The following is a 21,708-nucleotide window of genomic DNA, read 5'->3' as shown; positions in this document are numbered from 1 at the left end:
ACGTTGGAACTAAGCAGGAAGGAACTCTATTTGTGATAGGGTTGCGGAGCTCTCTGTGGCCACCTTTGCCACATCCTAGGGGAAAGCCACCTAAAAGTGCAGCCAGCACAGAAGAAAGCAGAACAGAGGGACAGAGAGAGAAAGGGATGGTGCCGGGCTGCTGTGAGTTTCCTCCCTTGGACTTCCTGGTTATATGAATCACTTTTTTTGCTTAAACTGGGTTGCTGTGGGTTTTCATCTCTTGCAGTGAAAAGAAAACTGAAGAATGCACTGTGTTGTATTAATGTTTAAGTCCCATACTATAGCATCGTCCTAGCACATCATAGGCACTCAAGAAACGTGCGTGTCAATGCAGACTTTCGGAAGTATACCGTCACTAGGTTGTTTTCGTAATGAAATAATATCGATGCAGGAAGAGTCAGGAAGGGGGTTGTGGAGAAGTTGGAGGCCTCCCACATGGCTGGCGGGAACATTAAATGGGGCAAACAGCTATGGAAAGCAGTTTGGCAGTTTCTCGAAAAGTTAAACAGAATTATCGTATGACCCATGAATCCCACTCCCGGATGTACAGGCATACCTCGTTTTATTGCACTTCCCTTACCGAGCTTTGCAGATACTGTGTTTTTAACAAATTGATGGTTTGTGGCAACCCTACATCAAGCAAGTCTGCGGGTGCCATTTTTCCAACACATTTGCTCACTTTGTGTCTCTGTGTCACATCTGGGTAATTCTTGCAATATTTTCGACTCTTTCATTATTATTATATTTGTCATGGGGAATGTGATCAGTGATTACACCACACTGAAAGCTCAGATGATGGCTGGCATGTTTCAGCAAGAAAGTAGTTTTTAATTAAAGTATGTCCATTGCTTTTTTTAAGACACAATGCTATTGCACACTAAATACACCACAGTATTGTGTAAACATAACTTTTATATGCACTGGGAAACCACAAAATTCATTTGACTTGCTTTATTGCAATACTTGCTGGTCTGGAACCAAAACTGCAATGCCCCCAAGGCACACTTGTATGCCTCAAAGAATAGATAACAGGTGTTGAAACAACCCATCGTACACAAATGTCCGCAGCAGCACTATTCCCAATAGCCAAGCATATTTGGGTGGAAAAACTCAAATATGTACCAGCAGATGAATGGGTAATCAATGCGGTTTATCTACACAATGGAATATTACTCAGCCATAAAAAGGAATGAAGAACTGACACCTGCAATGACATGGACGACCCTCAAACACATTATGCTACAGCGAAAGAAGCCAGACACAGAAGGATAGGTACTGTAAGGTTCCACTTGTATGGAACATCCAGAACAGGTAAATCTGTAGAGACAAAAAGTAGATTAGTGGTCGTGAGAGGCTGGGAGAAGGAGGGAATGTGGAGTGGTTGCTAAACATGTACAGGACTTCCCTCTGGGGTGATGAAAAAATTCTGGGACTCTAGAGAGTGGTGATGATCCCATGGCGCTGTGAGTATAATAGATGTCACTTAGTGGTCAACCTTATGTGCACTGTACTGCAGTCAAAACAAAACAGAAGAATCAGGACCTTCATCCAGGCTGCCACAGATGAATGCCATGTGGGGGGTGTCCTTTATCAGGTGCCCAGACTGTGCTCTGCCCCACGAGCCATGACCCCTGGGACCTGTGCGGGGCAGATGCCTTTCTTCTCCTTACCATTCAGCCTAATGCAGAGCTTCCTAGACCAGATGGTATAAGAAGGAAGCCAGTTTGGTTGATGGCACGACTTCACTGCAATTTTCGACGCTGCTCCTTCACCGTGCCCGAAGTAGTCAGTGCGTGCCACAGCACACATCCTCTCCCATCCTGAGGGTGCTGCTGTAACTGAAAATTCACAGTGCGTCGTTGAGTGCTTACTGTGTAAAGCTGGCATAAATCACTGGACTAAATTGTCCATTATCGTGAGCCGAAGTTATCTTGCCATCACAAGAGTGATCTGGTTGCTTCGCTTGCAGTGGAAAATTAAGAGACAAAGAGGCAAAAGGCCAAAAGGAGAAGAACTCTAGAAAAGTCAGTTTTCTGATGTTGGAAAAACTTCACAAGGTTAAAGCTAGGAGAGTTCTGCCTGCACTCATAAAAGGTATTTTTTTAAAGCCATTTATGTTTTGGGGATCAATGAGAACAGAACAGTAATACTCCTCTCACAACTAGAAGATTTGGTTGTGTCCTGGGGGCTCGCATTCTGAGATTTCTTCCCCACCTCAGAATCAGTAGGAAAAAGAAAAAAGAAAAAAAAAAAAAAAAAAAAAGAAATGCCCTGGGAACACAGTGTGTTGAGCCCTTCAAGAAGTCAGTGTTAGTTTTGTTCAGTGCCAGGGGTATCAGTCACCCCCCTACTTTCCAGTTTGGGTCCCTATTCACAAGGCAACTTAGAAAATACTGGGGACAGCTTATCGTTAATATAACAAGATGTGGAATGAGACTTTTCCTGTTGACCCAGAACTTCAGCTAAAGCTTCAAAGCTAAGGGCAGTGGGTAACAATACTTCCTCCTGTCAAGAGGTGGCCAGACTGGTCCCCTGACCATCAATAACCATCAGCCTCCAGCCTATATAAAACAAGGTCAGATTTTATCCAGGGCAGATTTTATCCAGGTTTCTCTGACAGGTCTTTGTAGGGGGTTTTCTTCTCCCCTCTGATCTCTAAGCCAAGAGAGAAGAGCTCAAAGAATCACTTGTGAGACTGGGGGCAGCAAGCAGGGGGTGGCTGGCATCTCACTGCCAGCTGAAGGCTGCCTGGGGCTGTCCATGACAGCAGGGCGAGGAGTGAGGGCAAAGGGCAAAGGTGTATCCTATTTCCCATGGGCCAGGGTGTATGTCTGGAGGTCTGAGTCATCCTGAAAAGACTCATCCGAGAGGGTGGCCTCCAGGACCTCAAAAGAGAATGCGGGGTACTTCCTGGGGTATGAATGAAAAAGAGGGTGTGCAAGAGGTCACCCAGTATGCACACTGAGTCCCCACAAGGTCCCCACAGAGGTCTCCAGTGATCCCCCAGTGTGCCCAAGTAAAAGAGCCAGCATGTGAGTGCTTGCCAGGACATGGAGGTGGTGGTGGTGGTGGGGTCATCTAACACCAGAGAGAACTATCCCTGAAGTCACCTGTTCTCAGCAGAGAACGCTTTCCCTTTTCCACACGCTCCCCTGCTCCCATACTCCGGCAGAGCCAGGAAGGGGCAGGAGAGGACACACCTGCCCTAGTCCCTGTTGCAGATTCCTGAGCCATCTTTGGGTCAGACCAGGGCAGGTGGGGAGGAGGTATTAAACTGGATATGAGAATAGAGTTTTGATTGGACTGGACTTCTAATATGAGACTATTCTTACAGTTGAAACTAGTTGGAATTGGGGGGATTCCTATGGATCCCAGGTGCAAACTACCTTAAGCTCTCCCAGGAGCAGCAAATGCAAATGCCTTCAGGGGCTAGGCAAGAAATATAAATAATGAATGAAGGGGCTTAGTGGAGGTCATGGTGAACTGGAGGGAGCTGTGTCCCATCTGAAAGCGGTTGCTGTCTCTCACATCCAGCCAGTTGCTGCCCAATGAGGCCAGATCTTCCTGATTTCCTAGAAATGCCAGAAATCTCCATTTTTGGTAGTGTCTCCTGATTTTGGAATTTTTGGTAAGATTATTAGCCAAGGTTCTTTGTTACAATGATACAATCTACTCCAGGTAGTTCAAGCAAAAGTGCTTTAACAGAGTGGTGCTATGGACTGAATTGCATCCCCCCCCCCCCCCCACGCCCAAATTCATATGTTTCAGCTCTTCTCCTTAATGTACCTTTGCGATGTTTAGGAGGTAATCGGGGCTAGGGGAAGCCAAAGGGTGAGGTCCTAATTCAAAAGGGGGATAGCCTAATAAGAAGAGAAAGCCATGTAAACCATGCCTGTATGTGAGGACACAGCAAGAAGACGCCCTCTGAATCCAGGAAGAGGTCTCTCACCAGAACCTGAACATGCTGGCACTGTGATCTCCAGCCTCCAGAACTGTGAGAAAAACACAGATCTGTGTTTTTTAAAAGGTTTTTTTAATTACTTATTTTGAGAGAGAGAGAGAGAGAGAGAGAGAGAGAGAGAGAATGCATGACAGTGGGGGGAGGGGCAGAAAAAGAAGGAGAGAGAGGATCCAAAGCAGGCTCCATGCTGTCAGCACAGAGCCCGACACAGGGCTCGAACCCACGAACTGAGAGATCATGACCAGAGCCGAAATCAAGAGTCGAATGCTCAATCGACTGAGTCACCCAGAAGCCCCAATTTATTTTGTTGAAGCCACCCATCAATGGAATTTTGTTATGTCAGCCAAGACAAAGACAGGTAGTTAGAAAGCCTGTAGAATCTCCAGAAGGACAAGAGTTGTAGGCTCGGGCTGCACAGCTAGGAATGATGCCCAAACCACCCCTGTGAATACCGTGCCGTGCCTTTCAGCACAGACCCCAAGCTTACACAGGGGCAGGACACCTGGAAGCAAGGTGCACTGGCTGTCATGCTTATATCAGATAGACTCCTCTTTGTTGCTCATTTGCAAGTATAAATCTCATGTGACATGTTTAATAGAAGTGCTTAGGTCATATGAAACTCAGTTGCAAGGAAGGTTCTGGAAAAGTGCTTTGGTTTCTCTTGAGAAGGGCTGGATGGATGCAAAGTATAACAAATGTCCACTATAACAATTAATTGCAAAGGAGGGGTGGTAGTTGTGTGTGGGGGGATGTCAAACAACGCATTTGTGTGCTGCTTACAGCCCTGCCAGTGGATGACTTCTGAACTATGGGCTACTTTCATTTTTTGCAATTTCTACTTGCTCTGAGGACAACTAGAAAAGCCAAATCAAATCATCATCATCATCATCATCATCATCATCATCATCATCACCTATTTAAAGGCATTCACATTGCTGCTGTAGCCACCAGGACTAGAGGGGCCAAGATTCTGAAACAATGTTGAGGTGAGCTGACGTATACTGCTGCCACTTTTCCCCTTGCGGAACTTGCAAACTGGGGGACTTGGAATCTAGACTTTTCCCAGGTAAGGCTGCTGCTGCTGGGGGACAGAGAAACCAGCAGAATTTTGGCAGTGTCCTAGGGCTGGAGAGACAAAATTAGGGACTATCCTAGAGCAAAGGGAAGGGTAGTAAAGTGAGCTTGATAGATGGTGGTTTTCCCCTTAAGACATTTGGCAAATTCTGAAACTGTGCAGGCCAAGAGGCTAGAAGCCAAACAGAAAGCCCCTGAAAAACAGAGGAGAGTGTCCAGCAGTCTTGCCATGCTATGGCTATAAGGTTAGAACACAGGGCTGGGGGGGGGGGGGGGGGGAGGGGCCTCGGTGAACACCTAAAGACCTTAGTTGGAATCTCTAAAAGGCAAAGCCTTAGATGCAGGAGCCAAAGTTAGATGATATCTTATCAAAACCACAACCCAGCCTCCACCCAGCTTAGCTAAGATGCTCAGTCCCCTTGCCATCTGCTTCCAGAGGGTGGGGAGCCCTCTCCAGAGTTAGATATTACCTGGAGACTTTATATATATTTTTTCATACACAGATGTTGTATGGCATTCAACAAAAATTACAAGGCCTGACAAGAGACAGGACCAAATGACTGAAAATAAATAGAAAAACAGGCAATAGAAACAGACTGTGCAGGTGACTACAGTACTGGAAGTAAACCAGGGCTTTAAAATAACCATGATTAATATATTTAAGAGAAACAAAGCAAGAGAAGGAGAAAATAGATGAAAAGAGAATTTTACTAGAGAATTGGAATCTATGAACTTCATAGTCCAAGAGACTGAGAATATAGAGAACGCATTTGAGCTCCTCACCAGCAGAGGGATTTTGAAAATGCTGATTCAGATCTATATGAGCTGGAAAACCTTATGGCCCAGAGTCTGAGGGGGAAAAAAAAAGTCTGCCATCACTGGCTGTCATTCTCTGTACCTCTCAAGTGGCTTCCTTTAAGGGACACGTATTGTACAATGTGTTCTGAGTCACTCCGCTCCATAAACTCAGTTGCCTAGCATGGAGCTCTGTTTACCTGGAGAAAGAGGAGCCTTTTGCTAATTATCCTAAATACATCCTTCGAGCAATCTGTGTTGGGAATACTAGTAGTTAAGATGTTCAAGAAGTTGAAGCCTCTCTGGGATGACCTTTGAGTTGACACCAAGTGACAAGGAACCAACCAGGAGAGAACTAGGAAATGTGGTCTGGGCAGAGCGGACAGAGAGAGTAAAGAACTCTGAGGCAAGAATATGTTTGGTGATCAGTCAGGGGTGGACAAGCTTTTCTGGAAAGGGCCAGATAGCACATATTTTAGGCTTTCAAGTCACACAGTTCCTTCTGCAACTACTCACTTTTGCTGTTACAACAGTAAACACCGACATAAAAGGAATGGGTGGCAGTTGTCCAGTAAAACTTTATGGGCACTGAAATGTAGAATTTCTTCTAATTTTCACACGTCACAAAACCTTCTTTTGATTTTTTTCCCCCAACCATTTAAAAATATAAAAACCATTCTTAGCTCTGGGGCCATAGTTTGCTGGTATAAGGTCGTTTAGGTAGGCTGGTATCAGATCGTGGAGGACATTTCAGACATGGTAACAATCAGGTTAAGGCCAAGCCCCTTTCCCCCTCCAAATGGAAAGCCATTCGTCAGGGTAACTTCAGGCCAGGGTACCAAACCGGAGATGCAGCTTCCTACAGCTCATGGAAGATGATCAGGTTTGTTTTATTTTTTCCCATTCACGAGAAAGAACAAAACGAACAAAAAGACAGGCAGACAGACAGACGCACACAAGGCTCAAGGAAGACGATCAGGTTTGTTTCATAACACACACACACACACACACACACACACACACACACACACACACACACGCACACACGCACACACGCACACCGAGCCAGAAAGCCAGAGAGGACGTGAACAGGTTCACGCTGACGTTTCTCCAGCACGCACTAAAGGTTTCAAAGTTGGGTGCACACCTGCTCCCAGCCCCAGCGCACCTGCTGAGCGGTACTCCGGCCTCGTCTCGCGAGAGCGTGCCGTAGTAGTGGCCTCCACCCCCGCCCCTCCCCCTCCCCCTCCCGCCCCCGCGCCCAGCCCCCGAGGCCGGGGGCACTCCCCGCCGGCTGCCCCGCCGCGCGCTCCTCCCCCGCGCCCCCGCCCGCCGGCCCGCACGCACGCACGCCCGGTAGTAATTTCCACGCGAGCTCCGCAGCCCCGCGAAGCCCGCCCCCAGCCCCACCGCGCCCCGGCCCGCGACGGGAGCCGGCCCCTCCGCGGGCAGGTGCGCGAGCCTGCGCGCGCCGCGGCCGCCTCCTCCCGCGGGTCCCTGGCGCGCCGGGCCGGGGCGGCTGCGCGCACGGCGCCGCTCCACCAACCCGCTCCCCGCAGGTCTCTCGCTCGCTCTCCATCCCTCGCCGGCGCTCGCTCCCCCCCCCCCCCCCGCCCTTTGATTGACAGGCAAGATGTCGGTGTGGAGCGAGGCAGGAGCGAATGCAGCAGCCGTCACCCCCGGAGCCCGGCGGCGGCAGCAGCAGCAGCAGCAGCAGCAGCAGCAGCAGCAGCAGCGCGAGGAGGAGACAGCAGCCAGCCGCAGTCGTCGCCGCAGCCGCGGGAGCAATGCAGACAGCATCTTGAGGACGCGCTAAAGCACCCCAAACGGTGGACAATGCCGTGTCACTGCAACTGGGAGGGGGGCAAAGCAGATTTTTTTTGACATAAAAGCCAGCCAGCCAAAAATATATAAATTTGCCCTTCACGGAGCCGGTGTGTAAAGAGTGAGCGCTGTTTTCCTTCGCCTCCTCCTCTCCTCCTCCTCTCCTCCCCCCCTTCTCCTCTTTTTCCTCCTCCTCCTCCTCCTCCTCCTCCCCCCCTCCCTCCTCCCCCTCCTCCCTAAGTGTACAGACAGCATCACATCACCTGGTTTGCTTCTGAGAAACAGCATCTCTCCTTTTCAGGGACCAGAGACTCAGAGAGAGGAGACATTCTAATGGAGTCTGCTTGATACCCCAAAATAAAATAATAAATTTTGGCTCTTGTCCCCTCCTCCCACCCCACCCCCTCAGCCCTGTGTGAGATGTTGGGTTTCTTCTTCATGAGACATTGTTGAGAAGTCGCAGTGGTTGGAGAGCGTAGGGGGTAGACTACCTCTACTCCCCCCCCCCCCCCTCTTTTTTCTCTCTGGGAGGAGGAGGAGGGGAAGGGGGCTTGCCGAGCAAGCGATGGATGAGGAAAACATGACGAAAAGCGAGGAGCAGCAGCCTCTGAGTTTGCAAAAAGCCTTACAGCAGTGCGAGTTGGTCCAAAACATGATAGACCTGAGCATCTCCAACCTGGAAGGGCTTAGGACCAAATGTGCCACCTCCAACGACCTCACACAAAAAGAGATCCGGACCCTGGAGGTAGGTGTCGCCTATGGGGGGAAAAGGCAATCTTTCCTTCCCTTTCCTTGCTCCCCACCACCCCCTTTCCTTTGATTCTGTTTGTTGGGGGGGGGGGGGAGGGTGTGGGAGGGTGGCAGGGCGGGCACGATTTGGTTTTCTGTGATTTATTTTCTTTGCAAAGCCTGCACTGGATGTCCCTTGACTGTACCGCTGTCATCTACGCTTGGCTGGATGTTGGTAGTAGTAGTAGTAATTGTTATTCTTTATGTATTATTATTCCTGCGCTGTTATTATCATTTGCTTCCTCTCCGAGGAGTGAGTTCTCTCTTTTTTCCGCTTCTGGATTTGTTTATATGCCACGGGGGCTTGTGTGCTGGGTAAGACATTAAGGCGCTGCAGAGAACCCACGTGACCTTGCGCATTCTGCAGGTGGTCAAAAGGTGGTTTTTGCTCCCAGAACGGGGCTGCCTATAAATATAGACCTCTTCTGCTCTGGGCCTCCTTCGCAACTCCGCGATTGCTCCTTGGAATTTGTTTTTGCTTTTGTTTTTGTTTTATTTCAGTGATATACATGTCAGGAGGCAAGATGCATTAAAAAAAAAAATCCCCTTTGAGCTACCCGTTCCCAAATCAAATCGTTTGATGCAGGGAGCTGTTGCAGGCCTGAAACGTGTAAAAAGATAACAAAAAAATATGCCTGGATCAGCACACACAAGTGGTGTAGGAAAATACTCTTGAATCTCCATAGGACGGTGAGGAGAGGGGTCGGAGGAGGAGTCATCGCTGGCGAGTTGTAACATTGTCTCCAACAGAACTTGAGGGGGAGTTTGAAGCAGTTTGGGGGGTGGGGTTCGATGCAAAGTTACTCAGACAGAAGATGGCAGAATTTATTTCTTCCGAAGGCCATTTGGTCAAAGGAGGAAGGTTTCAAGAGCCTTAGAAAATGTCTGGTGTGCACGTAATCACTGGGCATCCACGTTTGTTGGAAACATCCGAAGGGTTCCACTCACTTCTCCTTCAAACCAGCTGTACACACGGCTTGATTAAATTTGGGAACTCCTATTAGCTGGCATTTGCTGAGGGTGGTGGCTGTGGGGCTGGAAGCAAAGTAAAGGGGTTCTCCCTCTGGCGAAGCAGGCATGTGCAGTGCTGGGGAGGTTCCCTGTTTCCAGCCCACGAGTTTCCAAGGCCTGAACTCTTCAGCCCCTACTGAATCTTGGAGCCCTGTGCCTGGGTTCCAGCACGGATGAGCACCGCTGTCTGATTTACTTTTAAGTCTTTTTTTTTTTTTTTTCCTCCATGATTTTAACTTTGGTTGTCAGCACACAGAAAGGTCATCAGTTTGAAAGTGGAGTGTGTGTGTGTGTGTGTGTGTGTGTGTGTAATATGCTGTTTGCTACCCTACAATGCATGTCTGTGTGCCCCTGTCATCTGGGAAAATTTCCGTCTTGGTGTGAGCAGTGCCCAGGATAAGATTCTGTTCAGAACTGCGGGTGGTGAGTAACTAAATAACTCAAAAGGGCCACCTGAGTTCTCTTCTGGCCCTTGGACTCAGGAGTCCCAGGTGCTAGTTCATGTATTACTGTGCGCGTTTCTCCTGTTTTCTTTTCCTCTTTTCAACATGCCCCATCCTCTGATAACTCCTTGATGATGGTGATGGTCACAGCATATCCTGGACTCCATGGCTTCTTTTCTGCATAGAGGTTTTCTTTGCAAACTGGGGGATGGAGTTGCCGGAGGTTAGAGTTATTGGGAGTGCATCTGGGTGTTAGTTTCCTGGTTCCGGGATGCCACAGATCCCTGGTTTCGAGATTGCTCAGGGAAGGGTCTCCAGCAGTCAGGCCAGCTTCTTGCTTCTCAGGTCTCTGGGGCTGGGGTGGGGACACTGAGGAGGGGCTGAAGACCCCGGGTGCAGCCAAGTCCTGCCAAACCTCATCTAGGCTTTGGACCCGAGGCTTTTTTTTTTTATCCCCCAAACTGTCACATTTTGTATGTTAAAACAGTCTGAGGGAGCTCATTGAAAATGCACATTCTCAGCCTCTAACCCCAGAGACTCTAATTCAGGTGGGACTGGCAGGAGGCCCAGGAATCTGCATTTCATAAACAGTCCAGGTGTTTCTGATGCATGTTTTCACATCAACACTTTGAAAAATACCACCATAATAGGAGGTAGGTGGCATATTTCTGCTCTTTGATGGTAAGGACTCCCTGCTCACAAACACTGGAGTAAGTAGTGAATTGAACAGACCATCCCTGAAAACCGTGATAATAAGCAAAAGTTAGTAGCGTGCATATCACCCCATATACAGCATGGACTTAGCCTTCAAGATGTGTACTGCATGGTTAGGGAGACAAGGCTAATAATAATATATGTGTAAAATAATGATGAAATCCAAACAGCAAATAATATGGGAGACAGCATGTAGGTCCATTAGGAACGTGTTCAAGCTACACGAAATGGAAAATCCAAGCGCAGTTTTAAAGCAAATGATGGCTTCTTTTTCTTGTATCGCAAGAAGTATGAAGGTATATGGCTGCTTGAGTTGGGTCAGCAAGTTAGTAATCTCGGGACCGTTGTCTCTTTGAGTTCTCAATGGCCTCTTCCTTTTGGTTGCAAGATGTCTTCTAAAGCTTTAGCTGTCTCACTCAGGTTCAAGGCAGGGAGGAGGGGGACTGGGCGAGGAGCAAGCAGGGATAAAGGGTTCATGTCTTTGTTTCGCTACCTACCCCACAGATGATGTTGAATTATCTCTTCTTGGCCAAAACTTGCTCAGATGGCCAGTCCTTGCCTCAATGCTGGGAGGTGGGGACGTGGGGACACCATGGTAAGTGGTTTAGATGAGTCATGGTCCATCGCCTGGGTTGACTGGTTGCCACCCCATACATGCTGGCATGGAAGAAAGCATGAAGGGATATTGGGTGGATAGCCAACAACAAGGGCCATGGCGTGTTATCAGGAGGTAGTCTAGCAGAGAAGAAAGACCATGACCTTTGGAGTTAGACAAGTAAAGTTGTAAATTGTAGCTTTTCTACTTACTTTATCTTGGGCTAGTGATTTAAATTTTCTGACCCATGGTTTAATTTTTGGCAAAGTGGCAATAAAAGAATAACATTACCTATTTCAGTAGTTACGAAGATCGAAAGGGAGGACATTTTCAAGGGCCTGGTGCCATTTGTAACACAGCTGCAGGTGCTGAATAATTGATAGTCATGATGATGATGATGGTATGATTAACATTACGTGGTGTGGAATAGATGACATGGAAGGGAACAGCTCAGATCAGGGGTAGAAAGGGAAGAGTTTGAACAGCATTTCTGAAGTGTGTTCTGTGGGTCCCTTGGTCTGAAAAATTAGCATTTTTCATTCTTCCGGCGAGTACTGAAATCCGGGCCCTGTACTACGTGCTGGTGGTCAACAAGTACTCTGTAGACAAAACGAATTCCTTGGAGAATTTGGCAAAGGTTGAGCTAAACAAAGGGAAACAGGCATCTTTACTGCAGAGACTTCTCAGAGCCGTTAACGATACCATCTATGTGCACGGTGACTCCGAGAGAGTGTGGAGTCTGCGGTGTTTCTTTTTCCAAGGATATCCCTTGGGATTGATGTTCCATAGAATACACCCAGGGAATCATTTGGCAAAGCAGTTAGGGTAGCTCTCTTGGTTGGGGAGCTGGGGACCCTGAGCGCAGAGAAGGATGGGGAGAGCTGGCAGGTGGAGAGAGCTCGCTCAGCAAGAACAGCTAACCAGATAAAGGTATTTCACACCAGTTCGTGCCTTCGTGGGGCAGCTGAGAGACCAGTTGGTCTAGAATGGAGAGTACCTGATAGAATGTCATAGGAAATGAATTTAGGTCACAAACTCTTGAGATCTGACTAAGGACAAGGGAGCCAGACTGACAAAGTTTCACTCCTTTGAGGAAGGAGATAGAAGTCTTCAAAGGTTTTGGAGTGAACACAATAAAAAGTTGTTTAAAGGTTAGCCTGCCAGCAGCCTGCAGCAAGGGCCAGCAAACTCTTTCTGTAAAGGGACAGGTAGTAAATAGTTTAGGCTTTGTGGGTCATACAGACTGCATCACAGCCTCTCAGCTCTGCCGTTGTAGCGCGTAGCAGCTGCAGACAGACAGTTTTCCACTGTAGCTTCATTTATCGCCCCTGAAATTGAAATTCGATGTAATTTTCACATGTCACGAAATACTATTACCCCCCACCCCCCCTTTTTTTATGTTTAAAAATGTAAAAACTATTCTTAGGTTGTGGGGCCTTATGAAAACAGGTGGTGGGTCAGATTTGGCCCAAGGGCTAGCTTCCTGATCTCTGACCTCTAGGGTGGATGATGCGGTTCTGCTGATCTTGCCCACATCACTCATGTGGTTGTGTGATCATCAGATGGCTCGCTGGGCTGGATGGCCCAAGGTGGCCTTGCTCACATTGCTGGTGGTTGGTGGGGGGACATCAGTTTTTCTGCACATGGCTTTCCAAAAGGACAGCTGGATTCCTTACCTCGTGGAAGCAGCCATGTTCCAAGAGAACAAGCCCCTTTGCACAGCCCCTCTGAGGCCTCTGCTTCTGTAACCTTTGCCAGTGTCCCATATGCCAAAGCACGTTAAGTGGATAAGCCCAAAATCAATGTGGAAATGTCTATCTAAGGGTATGGATTCTAGGAGGTGTGCTTCATCGGAAGCCAATGTACAATCTCCTATAATAATGTAACAGCTATGGAAGAAAAAAAAAACCCAAACCCCAAAATAAAACCAAAAGAGCATGGGAAAGAGGGAGGGTCATGGGATGGTCAGCAGAGGCCCCCTTGAGGTTTTACTGACTTGAGGAAGCAAACCAAGACATATCTGGGGAAGGGACCAGGCAGAGGGAAGAGCAAATTTCTTGGGTGGGAACGTCCTTGGAGTGTCGTTAGAACAGCAAGCAGACCACTGTGGTTGGAGTTGAGTGGGTGGACGGGCAAGGGGTGAGGGACACAGTGGGAGACAGAATCAGGGCCCTGGTGATAGCTTTGATAAGATACTTGGATTTTGTCCTGAGTGTGAACGGGGAGGTGACTGACTTAGATTTTTAAAAGATCCTTCTGATTGCTTCAGGGAAAATAGACTGTAGGGATTAAGAATGGGGGCAGGGATACAGTTTGGGAGATTGGTGTGCAGGAGTCACTGTGCTCGGGACTATTAAGGTGGTTGGCGGGATGGGGCCGGCGGCTGGATTCAGAAGGTCAGGTGTGCACGAGGCGTTCATGAATCAGATATGGGGAAAATAAAGAAGGGAGGGTTATCCCTGGGTGTTTGGCTTAAGAACTGAGCGAATGGTGGTGCCTTTATTTGAAACATGAGGACTAGAAGTGGGATAGGTTGGGCTTGATGGTCAGGTCCTGTTTGGACATGTTCCATTTGTCAAGTAGGCAGTTGGATATTCCATCCTACAACTCTTGAGGAATGCTGGAGATACAAAATGCACTTAAAATGTCAGGAACAGCTTTTCATATCATTAAATATTATTAGTGGCTGCATGCTATTCTATGGACGTACCATAATTTAACAAATCCTATTGTCAGATCATGTACATTTACAACTTTCTGTCATTATAAATAACGCCACAGTAGATATCCTTGTGGTTTGTAGCGGTCCTTTGATTCCAGCCCAATTGCTGAATCCAAGGCTATGCCAAGTTTCAGGACTTTTGGTAGGTTTTGCCAAATTACCTTCCCCCAGCCGTGTGAAAAGGGCCTGTTCCCCCCCATCCTCAGTATGGGTTTATGCTTTATTTTTTTGGTTGCCTATGTTTTGATGACTGAGAGCTCAGGGTTTAAGGAGGCAGTTGCTTCAGGTTAGAATCTCATTCTTCCTGTTTCTAGTTGGGAAGGAGCTGGGGACCTGTGGACATAAGAGGAATACTTGGTTTTCCATACAAAGCGGCCCAGCCTTACCCCCTTCTGCCTTGTTCTCATAAAGATATGGCAGGAGGTGGTCTCACAGCTCCGAGTTAGTGGCAGAAGTTATTTCGGAAGGGTTCACTATCCCATCTGGGTTTTTGGAACGGATCCCGTTAGGGAGCTTGTGATTTTTCATCCTCGAATGGACAGAATACTGAGGAGTCTTCCTCCTCCCTCCAGAGAATCGGTCATTTTCTGGGCTCCCACCCTCTGGGCCCCAAGTCTTGGGACCTGGCCTTCCTCCTTGCCCTCAGAGTGCTGCTTTGGAGCTGGGGAATGGGGAGGTGTCCAGAAGCTGAGGAAGACAAGGGACACAGGGCAGCTGCGACAGAGGATGGAGAAGCTGAGGGACGGGGAGGAGAAAGTCAAAGCAGGGACTCATTGTCTGCAGGGTTTCTGTGACCCTTGCAACATCTCTCCAGTGGGCAGTGACTGCAACAGTGGTTGTTCCTGTTTTACAAGTGAGTTTACTGAGGTTTAGAGTCACTGATGTGACCCAGTGTGACCCAGTGTGGAGGTTAAGACAGCCCCAGATACAGGAAGAGGTTTACTGCTCTACTGTGGACTCCCCAAAGGTGGCATGGCCTGGAAGGGAAGACGAGAGCAAACAGAGGGCAAAGGGGAAGTGCTGGCGATTGAGTTAATGAGAATCATCATGGTGGCTCCCTCTGCTGCTCATATACTTTGAGTTCATGGGTGACTTTATAGATGAAAACTATTGGAGAGAAACATAGAACCAATGGAGACAGAGTAGGGCATCCACAGAGACAAGGAAGAATGAGAAACAGAGAGGGAAACAGACCTGAGTGGTGACTTCTGACTGAAATGGTATAAATGGTGTGATTATATTGGTATAAAATACACACCAAGTTCTGACCTCTTAGTATGAAGAAAAGATGTCATATGAAGGAAGATCTCATTAATAATGTTTTTAAGTTTCTTTATTTATTTTGAGAGAGACAGAGAGAGTGAGCAGGGGAGGGGCAGGGTGGGGGGGGGGGGGAGAGGATCTGAAGCAGGCTCCGTGCCCAGAGCAGAGAGCCTGATGTGGGGCTTGAACTCGTGAACTGCAAGAGCATGACCTGAGCTGAAGTTGGATGTTCCACTGACTGAGCCACTCAGGAGCTCCACCATTAATAATATTTTATATTGACGACATGCTGCCATGATATTATTTCAGAGAGATTGGGTTAAGTAAAATTTCTTAAAATGAATTTCGACTGTATCTTATCCCTCTTTTTTCCCCTGAGGCTACTACAGAATTTTAAATTACACAGGTGGCTCACTGTATATTTCAGCTGGACAGTGCTGCTTTTGGCCATTGAGGTGGTTTCTCTGTTTTGCTGTAGTAGAAATCTTGTTCTTGATAAAGACTGAGAATATGGCCCCCCCCCCACCCCCAGGGTTACTAGTCAGCCATTGATTAGAGCAGTGGATGCATTCCAAAGACACATGCCCTGAGTTTCCCTGGATCAGTAGGAAAGTGATATGAAGGCTCAGAAATAATAACTTAATTGAGTCTCTAGAAATTTTCATGGATTCTTGAAGTAGTATAACTTAACGGTTAGGACGGCTTGGGATCCACAGTAAGATTGCTTGGATTCCAGCCTGAGTTCAAGGTACACTAGCTAAGTAACCTTGGGCAAATGAGCTCTCCTTTTCTGAGCTTCAGTTTCCTGGCTTATAAAATTGGGATCACTTTGCATAGGATTGTTATGCTGATTACATGGGATCTTGCATTAAGGAATTGAGCCGAGCGCCTGGCACAAGGCAAATGCTTAAAGGTTGTTAACTTTGATGGGTTTCATGATCATCCCCCCATCCCTGCCAATAGATTGGCTTGGGGAGGTTAGGGGATCTCAGGTATCCAGGGAGGTGCCACCCTTGAGTGTATCCTTCATTTATTCAGTGGATCTAACTGAACTCCCAATGTGTGAGAGCAAGGAGTGAGAAGAAACCCGTAGAAGCTTTCCATCCTTCCATGGGATGACGGCACACCTGCTGGGCTGCAGGTGACGTAAGGGAACAACATTCTGATACTAGGTATGGATCTTTGAATTCGCCCACAGATGACTCACTCCCCATCAGTGCCTGGCAGGCTTTAGTCTTTAAACCGTGTGCTCAGCTCACCTCCAAGCTGGATAACAGTTACGGGGTTGGGCCTTGTAGCTCCTGAACTTCTCTTAAGCTTATGATGTGAAGAGAACGGTGGTATCCAATTGCTCGAAAATCATATTCTCTATATTCTCTCAAGATAGAAGGATGCTTAAGGGGTTGGCTAGGCTTACCTTTTGGCCAGTGTCCAGCGTGGTGATTTGGGGTGAGCACTACCTCCTATGGTGGCCTCTTAAAAAATTCATTTTTTAATGGCAGTAAAATATACATAGAATAAAATTTACCATTGTAACCATTTTAAAGTGTGCAACTTGGTGGCACAAAATACATTTACAGTGTCGTGCAACCGTCATCGCTATTTATCTGCAGAACCTTTTCATCATCGCAGATAGAAATCCTGTGCCATTGGGCAATGAATGACTCTCCCCAGCTGCATGGTAACCCTGCTTTCCTGTCTGTACGAATTTGACTATTGGGTATCTCATGTGAGTTGAATCGTATGCCCTGTACCTTTTGTGTCTGGCTTCTTTCCCCTGGCATTATGTTTCTAAGGTTCATCCACATTGTAGTAGGTGTCAGTTCTTCATTTCTTTACATGGTTGACTAATATTCCATTGTATGTATAGTCCATATTCTGTTTATCCAGTCATCTGTTGATAGACACTTTTGAGTCGCTTTCACCTTTTGACTATTGTGAATAATGCTGCTTAGAAACTTCGATGTACAAGTATCTGTTTGAGTCCCCGCTTTGAATTCTTTTGGGTCTGTATCTAGGAGTGGAATTGTTGGGTCATATGGTGAATCTCTGTTTCATTTTTTGAGGAACTGCCGTACTATTTTCCACAGTGGCTACACCATTTTACGTTTCCATTGGCAAGGTACCAGGGTTCCAATTTCCCTACATCGTTGCCAACACCTCCTATTTCGGATTATTTTTTCATTAATTTTTTTAAAATTATAGCTTTCCTACTGGGTATGAAGTGGTATCTCATTGTGGTTTTGATTTATAGTTTCCTGATGACTAATGATGTTAGGCATATTTTCATGTGCATATTGGCCATTTGTATGTCTTCTTGGGAAAAATTCAAATTCTTTCACAAGGGCAGCCTTTTGATTGGGGTGAGTTATAGTGGTTGGAATTATTCTCTGTCTTTTGAGTTGAGTCTGCTCTCTGATGACTTAGATCCTGTGGCTCTAGTCTCTGGAACAGAGAGAATGAGGCCACTCCTTCTTCTGGCTGAGAAAACAGCCTCAAGAAGAGTCTGCATCTAAGATCTGGAACCCACCAGGTAGAGACAAGAGATAGCTGTGCGCACAGACTCCTGACAAGTCTCTGGCCCAAATTCTGCAGCCACCACCTCTCTGCTGTATCCTCTGTTAGTTCCAGCACAAAATTCCAGAATCTGGAGTCATTGGCAATGGCGAATTTCCCCCTTTGCGTGTGCACCTCTCCTAGCCAGAGAATCATGCTTCTAAGAAGTAGTTGTGAATGTTTCTCTGTGTGCTCATCCTCAAAGGCGCTGGTGTGGTGCTTGGGCGGGGTTGGGTGGCTTGGACTCCAGCAGTAAGGGAAATAGGTATAGAAAAGAACTCATCAATCAAGTGAGGGCATTCTGGGACTTTATTAGTTAGGAGGCAGAGCACATTTAGATGCCCCTTTTTGTATTTTTACCTTTATCTGGCTTGGAGAAACAGAGCTTTGTGATAAACCCTAAAAGCAATATTATTTTAATATGTTGCTGGATTTAACCCATTAATATTTTGTTGAGAGTTTTTGTGTCCATGTTTATGAAGGATGTTGCTGTGGTTTCCTTTTTTTGTACCATGTTTGTTTAGTTTCTGTATCAGGTACACTGGCCTCATAAAATGAATTGGGAAGCGTTCCCTATACTTCTGTCTCTGGAAGACATTGTGTACAATTGGTTTTATTTCATCTTAACATATTTTAAATGCTGGTAGAATTCAGCAGTGAAACTATATGGACCTAGAGATTATCCTTGCTATTTTTGGGGTGTGGAAGTTTTTGAACTATAAATTAAATTAAAAAAATTTATTCTTGGGGTGCCTGGGTGGCTCAGTCGGTTAAGCGTTTGACTTTTGCTCAGGTTATGATCTCATGGTTCGTGGGTTTGAACCCCATGCTGGGCTCTGTGCTGACAGCTCGGAGCCTGGAGCCTGCGTCGGATTCTGTTGCCTCCCTCTCTCTCTGCCCCTCCCCTACTTGCGCTCTGTCTGTCTCTGTCAAAAATAAATAAACATGAAACATTTTTTTAAAAAAATTTATTCTTGGGTGAATTTCAGAAGTTTGTGGCTCTTAAGGAATTGGCACATTTTATCTAAATTGGTGAATTTACATGCCTAGAGTTGCTCCTAGTATTCCCTTATTATCCTTTTAGTGTCTGTGGGATCTTTCATTGCTGATGTCAGTAATGTGTGTTTTTTCTCTTTTATTCTTTGCCAGTCTGGTTTATCAGTTTTAGTCACCTTTTCAGAAAATCAGGTTTTGGCTTTATTTATTGTCTCTGTTGTTCTGCATTCAATTTGGTTAATTTTTGTTTTCATTATTATTGCCTTCTGCCTGTTTTGGCTTTATTTTGCTTTTCTTTTTCTGTTTTCCTGAGATGCTTAGACTGTTGATGTGAGGCCTTTCTCCTTCTCTGAGTATTTATTGCCACCACTTTCCCTTGAAAGACTGCTTTAACCGCACCCCACAAATTTTGATACGTTGTATTTTCATTTCTTCCTCTCCGATGCATGTATATTTTTCAGGCGCAGTGTTGTTCAGTTTTCAAGGGTTGTGGATATTTTCTGTTCTTGACTTCTGGTTTAATTCACTTACGGTCCATGAGGACATTTTATGTGGTCTCAATTATTTTAAAAAGCTTAGGGTTTATTTTATGACCCAGAATATCTTCTGTCTTGGTGAACGTAACGTGTGCCCTTGCAAAGAATGTGCGTCCTGCTGTTGACGGGTACGGTGTTGTAGAACCACCAATTGGATCCAGTTGGTTGATGGTATTGTTGAGATCCTCTATATCCTTGTTGATTTTCTCTCAAGTTGTTTTACCGATTACACTGAGAGGAGTGTTGACGTCTCCTCCCGTCATGGTGGATTTGTCCCAATTCTTCTTGCAGATCCATCAGTTTTCGCTTCATGTATTTTGAGCTGTTTTGTTCAGTGTATACACTTGTTTTCTTAGTGACTTGCCCCTTTTCATTGTGTAAAGTTACCATTTATTCCTAGTACTTTTTCTTGCTCTGGAAACTATTTTCTCTGATAATAATATAACCACCCTAGCTTTTATTTTTTTAGGTTTTTAAAAATTGAGGGAAGGGGTGCCTGGGTGGCTCAGTCAGTTGAGCATTTGACTCTTGATCTCGGCTCAGGTCATGATCTCATGGTTTGTGGGCTTGAGTCCTGCATCGGGCTCTGTGCCGACAGCATTGCGCCTGCTTGGAATTCTCTCTGTCGCCCTCTCTCTCTGCCTCTCCCCAGCTCATGCTCTCTCTCTCTCTCTCAAAATAAATACATAAATAAATAAACAAACTTAAAAAAATTAAAAAGGGGCGCCTGGGTGGCTCAGTCGGCTAAGCGTCCAACTTCGGCTCAGGTCACGATCTCACTGTCCATGGGTTTGAGCCCCGCGTCGGGCTCTGTGCTGACGGCTCAGAGCCTGGAGCCTGTTTCAGATTCTGTGTCTCCCTGTCTCTGACCCTCCCCTGTTCATGCTCTGTCTCTCTCTGTCGCAAAAGTAAATAAACGTTAAAAAAAAAATTAAAAAAAAATAAATAAAAATTAATGTAAAATTCATATAACATCAAATTCAACATGTTAACTACTTTATAGTATACAATAGAATGTTTTTTAGTATATGCTAACTGTTGTACAGCCATCACCCCTATCTAATTCTAGAACACTTCCATCACCACATACACACTCCTTACCTTATACAGGTACACCTCAGACATATTGTGGGTTTCAGTTCCAGACCGCTGCAATAAAGTGAATATTGCAATAAAGTGGGTCAAATGATTTTTTGGGTTTTCCAGTGCACATAAAAGTTATGTTTACACTACACTACAGTTTAAGCGTGCAATAGCATTATGTCTAAGCGAGCAATGTATATGCCCCTTAATTAAAAAATAGTTTATTGTCTGGGCACCTGAGTGGCTCAGTCGGTTGAGTGTCTGACTCTTGATTTTGGCTCAGGTCATGATCTCGAGGTTCATGAGCTCAAGCCCCACATCGGGCTCTGTGCTGAAGGTGTGGGGCCTGCTTTAGATCCTTTGTCCCCCCCACACCCCCTGCTCCTGCCCAGCTAATGCCCTCTCTCTCTCACTCTCTGTCTCTCTCTCAAAATAAATCAACTTAAAAAAATTAAAATAGTTTATTGCTAAAAAATGCTGATCCTCATCTGAGCTTTCGGCAGCCTCTTTGCTGGGGGAGGGTCTTGCCTCGATGGTGGTGGCTGCTGACTGATCGGGGTGGGGGTCGCTGAAGGTTGGCATGGCTGTGGCAGTTTCTTAAAATAAGACAACACATCGTGTGCCATATCAATTGACTCTCCCTTTCATGAGCAGTTCCTCTGCAGCAGGTGATGCTGCTTGATAGCATTTTAGCCACAGTGGAACCTCTTTCAGAATTGGAGTCCGTGCTCCCAAACCCCACCGCTGCTTTCTCACTTAAGTGTACAGAACATTCTGAGTGCTTCGTTGTCACGTCAGCAGTCTTCACGGCATCTTCACCGGGAACAGATTCCATCTCCAGGAGCCGCTCTCTTTCCATGAGAAGCAACTCCTCCTCTGTTCACATTTACCACGAGTTTCTAGCAATTCAGTCCCATCTTCAGGCTCCACTTCCAATCCCAGCTCACCCGCTGTCTCCGCCCCATCTGCAGCTCCTTCCCCCACTCAAGTCTAGAACCCTCCCCACTCCTCCATGAAGGTTGGAATCCACTTTTCCCACGCTCCTGTTAACGTCACTATCTTGACCTCTCCTGTGAATCAGGAATGTTCTCAGTGTTCTCTAGAATGGTGAAGGTTTCCAGTTGACTTGGCCCAGATCCGTCAGAGGACTCACTGTCTACGGCAGCTCGTCTAGCCAGATGTATTTCTTCAATAATAAGACCTGAATGTGGAAATGACTCCTTGGTCCACGGGCTGCAGAGTGGACGTCATGAAAACAGCATTAATCTCGTCGTACATCTCCACGCCATCAGAGCTCTTGGGTGACCAGGTGCACTGCCAGTGAG

At 46.5% G+C, this 21,708-nt stretch overlaps 1 protein-coding gene across 4 annotated transcripts in view; it reads left to right on the top strand.

Moving 5' to 3' along the window:
• Positions 1-7,267: 7,267 nt before the first annotated feature.
• KSR2 (kinase suppressor of ras 2) overlaps positions 7,268-21,708 on the top strand; it is a 440,326-nt gene continuing 425,885 nt past the window's right edge. The window contains exon 1 of one of the 4 annotated variants that reach the window (XM_081790700.1): positions 7,268-8,420. In XM_081790700.1, the coding sequence (XP_081646826.1) occupies positions 8,241-8,420 (180 nt within the window). In that variant the 5' untranslated portion in view covers positions 7,268-8,240. The remainder of the gene's footprint in view (positions 8,421-21,708) is intronic. The other 3 variants (XM_081790699.1, XM_081790698.1, XM_078435742.2) reach the window with 3 other exon arrangements.

The sequence above is a fragment of the Panthera onca genome, chromosome D3 (genome assembly GCF_046562875.1).
Source record: "Panthera onca isolate mPanOnc1 chromosome D3, mPanOnc1 haplotype 2, whole genome shotgun sequence".
NCBI lineage: Eukaryota > Metazoa > Chordata > Mammalia > Carnivora > Felidae > Panthera > Panthera onca.
Note: the sequence above shows the minus strand (reverse complement) of the source record. Positions and strands in the feature narration are given on the sequence as shown.